Source organism: Diabrotica virgifera, chromosome 9 (genome assembly GCF_917563875.1).
Source record: "Diabrotica virgifera virgifera chromosome 9, PGI_DIABVI_V3a".
Classification (NCBI taxonomy): domain Eukaryota; kingdom Metazoa; phylum Arthropoda; class Insecta; order Coleoptera; family Chrysomelidae; genus Diabrotica; species Diabrotica virgifera.
In genome coordinates this window covers 89557934-89569403 of record NC_065451.1, presented here as the reverse complement: position 1 = coordinate 89569403, position 11470 = coordinate 89557934, and the positions used below count along the sequence as shown (strand labels likewise).

The 11470-nt window shown below is 34.0% G+C and overlaps 1 protein-coding gene across 1 annotated transcript; it reads left to right on the top strand.

Moving 5' to 3' along the window:
- Positions 1-8396: 8396 nt before the first annotated feature.
- On the top strand, positions 8397-9197 carry LOC126891099 (uncharacterized). The gene has a single exon (XM_050660275.1). The coding sequence runs from the start codon at positions 8397-8399 to the stop codon at positions 9195-9197; it is 801 nt and encodes a 266-aa protein (XP_050516232.1).
- Positions 9198-11470: the final 2273 nt, after the last annotated feature.

Sequence of the window (11470 nt, the reverse complement as noted above, 5' to 3'; positions counted from 1 at the left end):
GCCATGCTGCTGTCTGCCAATCCATGAAGCTCAACCTTCAGAATTATTTTTTCAGAAAAATAGAAACGAGGAATTTTTAATTGTTTTAATTGTGACAAGTCCTGTAGAAAGTTGTTCCAATCGTTTAGAATAGTTTTGTCCGAAATTTCTGTGTCCCAGTGAATTTTTTGCAGATATAGTTTCTGCATAAGCATTTTGCCTTTAACAATAAACGGATTGATGAGTCCCAGAGGGTCGAAACATTGCGCTAACGCAGATAGGATTTTTCTTTTTGTTATTGGTGGGCAGAAATTATTTTCGGGGACGGAAATTGTTATTTGGTCTTCCGCAGGGTCCCATTTTAGGCCTAGAACCTTACTGGAAGTGGAATCGAAATTTAGGTCATATTCCTGAGTAGTATTTTTTGAATGTTCTGGGTTGATTTGTTGTAGGAATATGGATGAATTTGAATGGAATTTATGTAAAGTAAACCCATGGCGGTTTAGAACAGAATTTAATTGCTGAAGTATTTCGAGCAATTCTTGAATATTATTTGACCCACATAAACCATCATCTACGTAGAATTGGTTTTCGAGAAAATGCGAGGCCAATGGGAATTGAACTTTATTTTTATTTGAAATTTCTTGCAAGACTCTCGTCGCAAGAAACGGGGCGCTATTCGTCCCGTATTTGTAGAAAGCGTTGATCTTTGTTGATCCACGTCTGTCGAAACATTTTTTGAATGTCACAGGAAAATATGAATTTGTATTGCCTGAAACGAACCAGAATGTCGAATAAATCGGGTTGAACCTGATACCCTTTTAATGAAATATCGTTCAGACTTTTTCCTGTAGAGCTTTTACAACTAGCGTCCATGACGACACGCAAAGTTGTACTTTTATTTTGTTCGTTGATGACACATAAATGTGGAATAAAATATTTTTTGTCCGAATTTTCATTTACGAACGAAAGAGGTACATATTCAGCATGCCCTAAAGAAATATATGTGTCAATGAAATTTTTGTACTCGAAAAATAATTTTTTATCTTTTTGGAATTTATTTTCGAGTGAAAGAAAACGCCGTTTGGCTATAGAAAATGAATCACCCAGTAATTGGTGTTCTTGTGCACTTTTTAATGGAATATCTACTTCAAAGCGTCCATTTTCAAGGATCTTTGTTGTAGTTTGAAATATTTGTTCGGCCAGCTCGTCAGCTTCCGACAGAATAGGTTTTTGAGAAAGTTCTTCCATGTTCCAGAATTTCGTGAGCAGCTCGTCCGTGCTACACGTAGAAAGTAGAGCAACATCTCCAGAAGCATTGTTTGCTACTGTAGGTGCCGTCAAGTGAGGAGCAATCACGCCGGCTATTAGGTACCCCAGATGAGAAGCCTGCAAAACTGGAAGCCTAGGGCCCAGAGGAATTATGTCAGGAAGAATTAAGTCGTAGTACAAATCAGCCCCAACCAAGATGTCTACCTGACTAGGTTTGTGATATGAATCGTCGGCGAGAAAAACGTCCCTTGGAATTGGTAATTTTTTTGTAAGAATGCGGAACTGTGGAAGATTGCAAGTAATATTTTCTAAGATGGCACATGAAATTTTGAAAGACTTTTTATTATAGTTAGAATGCATTTTTATGTTGACCATCTTTTTTGAAACCGAATTACTTTGGCCTATGCCAGAAATGTTTAGAGATATGTCATATGGCTTGTAGCCCAGCCTATCAGCGAGACACTGGGTACAAAAGCTATTTTGACTTCCCGTATCGAGTAACAATCGGGCCGTTAAAGGTTTCCCGTTTTTGTCGAAAATGGTTACTTTGGCCGTAGCTAGAAGTATGTTTAAATTTTTTACGGACAAGGCAGAAAAGGAATTTGTAAAAGGTTCTTGCCCTTGAAACGAAGGACCTTGAAAGTTTGAATTTGACGAATGTTCGCGTTCGTAATTGTTTGAATTTGTAGAAGTGGACGGACTTTCATTTTTATGGGTCGTAGAAAAAGTATTATGTTTACCCGAATTATTATTTGGTGCCAGAATGTGCAAATTTGTATTATGGCGCCTTTTACAAACGGTACATACATGTTTTGATGAACAATCTTTAGAATTATGCCTACCTAGGCAATTTACGCAGAGACCTTTTGAATTCACGAATTTTATTTTGTCATCATGCTGAATGTTTTTGAAAAAGTGACATTTGTAAATTTTATGACCTTGCTTTTTGCAGAAAATGCAATAAAAATCAGAAACTAAATTATTTGACGTATTATTTTTATCTGAATCCTCTGATGTGTTATTACTGGATGCATGATGTGAAACTTTTACGTTTTTGGCTTGCCTAGGATTTGTATTTTCCAGGCTTTCCAGAACAATGCACCTTTTTTCAAGAAATTTAAGAAGAACATCCAATTTTGGTACATCTGAATGATTTCGCTCAGTTTCAAAAAGTCTCCTTGTTGAAAAATCTAATTTGCTTTCTAGCAGGAAAACTAAAATTATATCAATGAGCTCTGTACTTGAAAATTGCAAATTTTTTAGCAATTGCATATTTTTTGTTACGGTAGTTAGAAAATTTCTGAGGGCTTGCGGTGAGCTGTTTCTCAGTGTAGGAATGTCTATAATTTCTGTTAAGTAAGAATTTATGATTGTGACCTTATTCTGATAGCGGTTCTTTAGAATATCTAAAGCAATCGAAAAATTTTCATTTGTGACTTTCAAAGAATCCACCAACTTAAGAGAATCACCCTGTAGGTAACTTTTCAAATAAAGAAACCTTTGGATGTCAGAAAGGGACTGATTTTGTATTATCAGTGTGTCAAAGAGCTCAAAAAAACTTTCGAAGTCCCCTATTTGTCCGGAAAATTTGCATATGCTTATTACCGGGAGCTTTACGGCCACTTGCTTAGCGGCAGCGACGCTCCCTGTATTGGTAATATCCAATGCTCTAATCGAACTTTGTATTTTTGACAGAACCGCAAAATAATTTTCTTCAAATATGGCACGATCACATTTTTGAGAATCGTCCAGGAATTCAATTTCATCCTGTACGTTATTGTAATCAGAGAACAGGTCTTGTAATCGACCTTCTCTTGTTTTGAATGAGAAAACATCTTTTTCCGAGTCATGGTTTGCTTCTAGCCACGTTTGAATTCTATTAACAGAATCTAGAATTGAATGCTTTTTGTTTACTAATTTACTTAAACCTTTTTTGCTCATTGTAATAACTTTAATTTGTTTATTTTTGAATGAAATTATTATTTATTTTTGAATTTTAACAAGCATGCAATATTAAACCAAAAATTCAACCCTGAATAGTTCTTTAAATAGTGTTTAACTTTATTAGAGTAACATTTCGCAAGAGATCTTTGAAAATTAACTTTTTGAATTTACATATAGAAAAGTTTATTTTGTACGTCACCCCTGGGCTCTTGGTACTTGAATGTGGGCTGCTTTTCCTGGAATCAGCTAGTCCTTGAACACCACTTCTTGAAGTAAACTATTATCACTGTTTTTGTTCACAGAATGTTTATTTGTCCGTAGAATAAATAACGCAATCACTTTGTCTCTTGGAATTATTGTCTATTCGACGAGAATATCCGAAAAACGCGACACTTATAATGTCTTTTAAAAAGAGTTGGCATTAGCCAGAAATGTTTTTTAACAAATAATAGAATTAGATAGAAACTTGAATTGAGTGTTTTTTGGCCAGAAAAGTTCGGTCGATGGATCAAGTGTGGCTCTAAGGGCCAAATTCGGCTCTTAGAAATGAAATCCGGTCTCGGAGGAACAAAATGGAGGGACGCCGGTGTTCAACATTCCTCCATGGAGAGTTTGGAGTAGTTCCAATGTCTCTTTCCAGCGTTTTGCACTTGCAGTAAGTTCAATGTGTCGCTAAGCCTTCGATAGCTAAGAGGAGAACTTTTAATGAACCGTAAGATGCTGTAATTCTGGCCTGTTGAATTGTTAATGTAAATAAAACACTTTCTATTTTGCTATGACTGTAATGAAGTTGAAAAGGGCAAGAAATAGAATTTTACATGTGAACAATTGAGTTAACAACTTATCCGTGAAAGACGCCACTACACATATATTTACACTTTGTACCGGCTTTTTGCTAATTGCGGCGTGAAGAATTCTCTTCGAAAAAGCGTAAATGAAAACGAGGTTTTTGCGTACGTTCTTAATGAGTGTTGATAGTTGACTGACTGTTGCACCCCGCTCTTTCATCCCGTTAACAAATATTTCCGTTGGGTGCTTTGGGTAAAAGAGAGGCGGAGATTAACATTCTTGGAAGCTTTCACTGCGTAATGGAATTATTTTATGGTTGTTACAGAGGCGGCGCGGAAATTTGTTGTTGGTGAAATAGAGTTTATTTTGGGTGGAGAATACAGTTCTCCAACAGATGCATTGTTTGTTCACATTCTAAAATTCGTGACCAAAGAAAGAGGCGAGATTCAAGATATATGTGCAATGAATGCGACGTGGGTCTATGTGTTTTTCCTTGCTTCGGAGAATATCACACAAAAGAAATGTATTAAAAACTTTTGACTTATATGTACGCAATCCTAGTTATTTATTTAAACTTATTTTTATCAATAATATTTATAGTATTTATTATCTATATCAATAGTATTTATTATCTCCTCATAAAACAACTCTTGATCTATTTTCTAGAATGCCGTATATATATTAGGGTGCGTCGGTTCTCTAGCTTTTTATGCCTGTAGTGAAGAAAGTTGCCAAATGGTCTAGAATGAATAGTGATATTTTTATTTTTTTTTATTTTAATATTTAGCCCCCCCCCTCCCCGCCCGACCCCTAAAAAAATTACAAATTTAATGCTTACATCAATGAAACCTGATGCTTCAAACGAATAAGAAGAGCTTCAAATGCACTTAAAAAAATACTTATTTAACAACCTTAAACCCCACCGCCCGGTAAATTTGTCCAGGTCCAGAAGGACCCCTAAGCACTCTACTGATACACCGCCTACCTTTGACTAAGCAATGATCGCTAGTGCAGTTCTTGAAGATATTGGATTGATATCCAAAAAGGACAAGTCTATGACATGTAATAGACAAGTCTAAGGTTTTGTTTACATGGGGCGGTTTGCCAACGTTTGACGCCGCGGTTTACCTGAAAAACCCAACCGCCGCGGTTCAAGTTACATAGAAACAAATGGAACCGCTCAACATCGTACATATGGAACCGCTAAACGTCGTCAAACCGCGGCGGGTGTATTCATTTTCCAATCAGGCGTTTGTTAGGCGGTTTGAGACAGGATCGGCTTTATTATTATCCGGTTATATCGATTTTTACTTGGTTTTATATATTGGTTGGTTAATCTGTTTTGGCCTATTGTTGAGCGCAGATAGGTTTTGATCAATGTAATTTTAGATAAAGACCTTTCCCCTTCAGCTACTGTTACTGGGAGTGTTAAATATATCCTAGACACGTAGAAATATTTGGGAAAACGGAAAGCAAATTATAATTTATGAGATATTTAATAACTATTATTATAATATACAGTGAGCACGTAAAGGTTGGAATAAATAGTCTGACGTTCCAAATTTTTAACCTATTCCACAAATAAAACTTCCCATGTTCCAGTGATCCCGTACATCAAAGTTTATCCGACTAGACACCGTTAAGCTATTAACAAATTGTCAGCTTGCTATTAATCAACTGTTTTTTGGTACGCGGGACCCAGGCCTAAGTGTTCGGCTTCCGCCTCTTTGATTTGGCTCCCGGGTGTCGCTAGACCTTGCACCCCCGGTTTGAGCCGGACAAGATTCGTTCAAGTTACTAGGGGCGGAATGGTTCAACCGTACATAATAGTATGGTTCCAGTCAAGCGCGCTTTTGCCCTGTTGACATCGTTGTGCCTCTCTGTTGTATTGAAAAGTTTGTGTTGTGGTAAAAAATTTGTTTTGTAATCAAAAAATCTCTTTGCAATGGAACAAGAAAATTTTGATACGGAGCTGTTCATTGATGAAATGAAAAAGAGAAGATGTATTTGGGACATGGAATGCACCGAGTACAAAAACAGAGTGTTAAAAAATCTGCCTGGGAAGAGCTGGTGGACATATTTGCTGATAAAAATATGCACACCGGAAGAGAATACAGAATTAGGTAAATATGAACAGTTTATTTATTATCATTATTATAGTTGGGAATAAGATACAATATTCATAAGATGCCACAATAAAGTAGCTTCAGAACAATTTATTATTTTATTTTTTAGAAATTTACAGAAAAACACTTACAATATTATATTTATATAATATGTATAGCCTAGTCAAATAAAATAAAATTAAAAATGTAATTTCGTACAGCTTGGAATAACTTTTATATCAAAGTTTAGGTCAAAACAAAAGATATTTTCAAGAAAGTCATTAAAAGGATTCATATAAGGGGATCATTCTTTAAAGAATGAAAAATTGGTCATTTTTGCACAAAGTTTACTTTTTTTATCTGTTGATACATAATTATAAGCAAAGATTCAAAAACACATTTGCAAAAATTATTATTTTGATTATAATAAGCATTATAATAGTTATTTATGATATAAGTGTTAAAAGTACAATTTTAAGGCACGCATGTGAAGGTTTGCAGAATGAGCGAAGCGAATTCTGCAATTCACATGTGTGCTTTAAATATGTATTTTTAACAGGAATATCATACAATATTTTTTCTACAAACGCAAATTCTCTAATTGCGCACAAATATTTTGACGTTTGTTTTCAAAATTTGACATTTCACTTTTAACTGCATTTCAACTTGAAATAACAGATAAACTGTCGATTTTAGGTGCATAATGATACTAATAACTTTTGTAGTGCTTGAAAAGACCTTTAAAATGAGCAATACTAAATGTCGATTACATTTAAACTAAGCGAGATATTCTGCAAAGCAGTTGATGACTAATGTATTTTAAGAAGAAATGAGAAGTATATTTAACCCCTCATCCACCAGAATTTAAATACGTCGTTTTCCCTCTATAATATTTTTTATTATACTGTTATTTCTATGTTCAAAAAGTTGGACTAGATTAAAATGAATGGTTTTTGAAAAAAATAAGATCAAATTATAGACCGCATTTTTAAATTTTCTTAAAAATCTTCCTTTTCCTCCATGTAACTCGAAAAAGATAAGAGATACGAAAAAAAGATACCAAACAAAAATGTAGGGCTTTTTCAGATAAAAAATTTCTTTTTATTTTTTATTACTGTATCTCATCATTTTCAAGTTACATGGGGAAAAAGGAAGATTTTTAAGAAAATTTAAAAATGCGCTTTATTTTTTGATCTTTTTTTTTAAACCATTCATTTTAAATCCGTCCAACTTTTTGCCCATAGAAATAACACTACAATAAAAGGTATTGTGGAAGGAAAATGATGCATTTACATTTTGGTGGATGGGGGTTAAAATTACTTTTCAATTTTTCTTAAAATACATTAGTTATCAATTTTGTTTGCAGCATATCTCGCTTAGTTTTAATGTAATGGACCTTTAACATAGCTCATTTTAAAGATCTTTATAAGCACTACAAAAGGTATTAGTAGCATTATACACATAAAATCGACCGTTTCTTTGTTATTTCAAGTTGAATACACCAATTGAATGTACCAAAAAACAAACTATTTTCACCTACAGTTCACCAAGAATAGCTGAAAGTCTGAAAATAACCACGCCCATGATGCGCATTTGTCATCCGACGGATCTCGCACTGAGCGTTCACTTAATATCTACCGTTTGTGACGTGAACAAGTCGGTACAGTCTGCGAAACATTTTTTGTAAGTACGAACCTCAAAGGAGAGTCAATTTAAAATTTGCAAATCTGTGTTTTGTGTATTAGACATGGAGTTTAAATCGAATCTGAAGGGAAAAGTTTTAAATAATCAGACACGGGAAGTGATAACAAACGTGATTCATTTCATGAGAAATGAAGCGAAAAACAATGAACCGTGTAGAGATTTGAAAAAAGTGCAGGAACGTGTGGTATTGGCAACAGGTGTTAGTTTAAGCAGCGTTCAAAAAATTGCTCGGGAAATGCAATTAATTGAAGATGGCGAATGTTCCTCATTTGTAACTCCAAACAAAAAGAGAAAAAAACCGCTTCAAAAACGTGCTTGGACGATTTTGATATAGGGCGTCTTCGATGTTATATAATGGATTTTTGTATAACACAAAAACAAGTGCCAACTCTGAAACGCATACACAGAACATTTGCAGAGGAGTACAACTACTCGGGTTCCATAGAAAGCCTACGAAAAGTAATTAGAAAGATGGGATTTCGTTGGCGAAAAACCAGAACTAATAGAAAATTATTAATGGAAAAGCCCAATATTCAACATCTTAGACTGAATTTCTTACGTAGTATGAAACGTTATAGGAAAGCAAATCGGCCAATTATATACATGGATGAAACATACGTCCATTCATCTCATATATACCAAAAGAGCTGGTCTGATAGTTCAAACAAGGGCATACAAAAACCAGTATCTAAAGGACAGATGCTTGTGATAGTGAATGCTGGAGGTGAAAGTGGTTTTGTTAAAAACGCTTATCTGCGCTACAAACCTACTATAAAAACAGGATATTATCATGATGCAATGAACTACGACAATTACAAAAAGTGGCTTCAGGATAAACTGATACCAAATTTGCCCCCGAACAGCGTTTTAGTGATTGATAATGCACCGTATCACAACGTACAAACTGAGAAATGTCCAACTATGTCTTCCAGGAAAGCAGAAATTCAGCAGTGGCTGACAACTCGAAATATTTCCTTTACAGATGGCATGTTGAAATTTGAACTATACATTATAAAATTACACAAACCTCGGTTTAAAACCTATGAAATTGACAAAGTACTCGAGGAAAAAGGACATTCAGTTTTACGGTTACCCCCGTATCATCCGGATTTGAATCCTATAGAGTTAGTATGGGCTTCTATGAAGCAATATGTTACTGAAAAAAATGTCAGTTTTGATTTTAAATTAGTGGAAAGTTTGTATGATGAATTTTTTAATTCGTTTTCAGTCGAACAATGGAAAAAGAGGTGTGAACATGTTAAAAAAATAGAACAAAGTTATATGGCACAACAGCCAGCTTTTGACACCGTGGTGGATCAAATAATTATAAATGTAGGTGTCGATACTGACAGTGATTGTGAAAATGACTGGATAGACTCTGATTCTGAGTCAGATGATTCATAAATATGAACCTGAGACGTTCATGTTGCATTTCTTCAGAGTTAGGTATTATAAACTTTTAATCTTTTTTTAGAAGTATGTAATGTTATTTTTATTTAGTTCTCCGCGAACGATTGTAGCAGTCGAAACGAAAGACTTTTTAATTTCCCGCCTTAATTATTTATATGGCCCCTACACGGTCATTAATAATCACATTACAAAATATTTTGCATTCTTATTTTTAATATTATATTATATGACTTAATTATATAATACTAAATATCTCATTTTTTTAACTCCGCCATTGCCTGGTCCCAAGTCCAGGATGAGAAAGAAGGATTTGAAGGGTTGTGCGTTGGGCTAACAACCCAACCACATAAAAAATATTTTGTTATGGAATCGTCAAGATGCCTCTAAACTGGACTGAAAAACGATGACGACAAATGCTATGGAAATGGATACGAGAAAGGTTATAAATATCTTTTAACAAAAGGTACTGGTACAAAGACACCATATTTATGCTTCACCAAGACCGAAAATCTAATTTCTATTAGTATTGCAATAGACGATTTTATTACTACTTTATTACCCTACTGCTTACGCCCTTTTTCTCCGAAACGTTTTGGTCAATATAATAGTAATATAAAGTATAAGTAGTCAATATAAAAATAAAATTTTTGGTTTATAATGCCATAATTTATAGCAACACAAGCAACACTTCAACACTGCAACACAAGTTTGTTGGATCTATTTTATTACACCTCACTTTGTAAAAAAATACTACAAATATACTGAAGAAAAGTAATGAAAGTAATAATAATTGTGTACGGGACCTATTAGAAACTATTCAAACTTTACGTTTCTATATTTGTGTCTCCGATTGTACCTATATTTTAAAGTTCACCCGCGCGTACAGGCTATCTTTTTCCTTCCGAGTGCGTTCTCACTTCATTGTTCGCGCAGGCAGTTAGAATTTCAGACTTTCAGCTATTCTTGGTGAACTGTACCATATCTCTTTTTGTATTATAACTAGAAGATTTTGAAGGCAAGTGTCTCTTTGTTTTTTATAACCTACAAAAATGTTTAATATAGTTTTTTAGTTAGATGCATAGTTTTTAAGGTATTCGCAAAAAACCGTTCGAAAAGGTATTATGTTTCTATGAAAATGGCCAATTTTCAACCACGAATATCTCAAAAAGTATTGAGTTTTCAAAAAAAAAATTATAGAACAGTTTTTGCTTAGAATTAGCTTCTCAGCGAATTCCGTGGTAAATGTTCCACCCTTAAGAAGGGGTGGGAACCACCCCCAAGATAAAATCACACATAGTACTTTACTTTCTGTTGACAGACCATTTAATAAAAGTTAATAGTTTTCGAGATTTAAGTAAAAATGCGGGAAAAAGCAGAAATTTTTTTGAAAATTTATCTCAATCTTTCATTATATTTAATTATGTAAATAAATAAATGATAAAATTTAATTTAGTGTCTAAGTCTTACATAAAAGCTTTTTTCTTCAGCTTTTCAGAAAAAAGCCTCAAAAACTTTGTGAATTACCGCAGCAGTTAAAAAAGTAAATTTTATGAAAAATAACCCTTTATCATTATAAGCAATGATTCCCTTATATGAACATATACTTTCTTGAAGATATCTTTTGTTTTCACCAAAAATTTGATATAAAGTTTGTTCCAACCTGATAGAAATATAACAGTTCTTACAGTAAACATTTTTTTTAACTCCTTTATTCTGCAATCTATCAGTAATGACAATAAGCGTCTTTGTTGATAAATGATTATGACATGTACAGGATGCTCCATTAAGCATCCTGTTTTATATTGTAGCTATTGCTAACTTTGTGGCATTACCTCTAATGTTTACAATGTTATTATTTACAAAAATATGTATATTACTAATTACTTAAACCTATTAATTAAGTCTCTTGGTTTGAATTTTTTTAATCTTCTTTCTTCATGTTCATGTAAGTCTTCAAACAACCGCTTAGCTAACTCGTTAGGATGTTCAGACACTCTTTCGCGATATGTTGCACTATATTCACTTATCACCTATTGCACTGTTGGAATTGCTAAGTCTCGTTGGATCACGTAGTTGGGTACGTAGTATGGAGCATCAAGAATCAGCCTTATCGTCATGTTTTGGAACCTCTGTATTATATTTAGGTTGCTATTAGAAGCTGCTCCCCAGAGCTGGATACCGTAGGTCCAAATGGGCTTTATAATGGCTTTGTAGACCAGTAGTTTGTTTTCTAGAGACAACTTCGAGTTTCTGCCGATAATCCAATA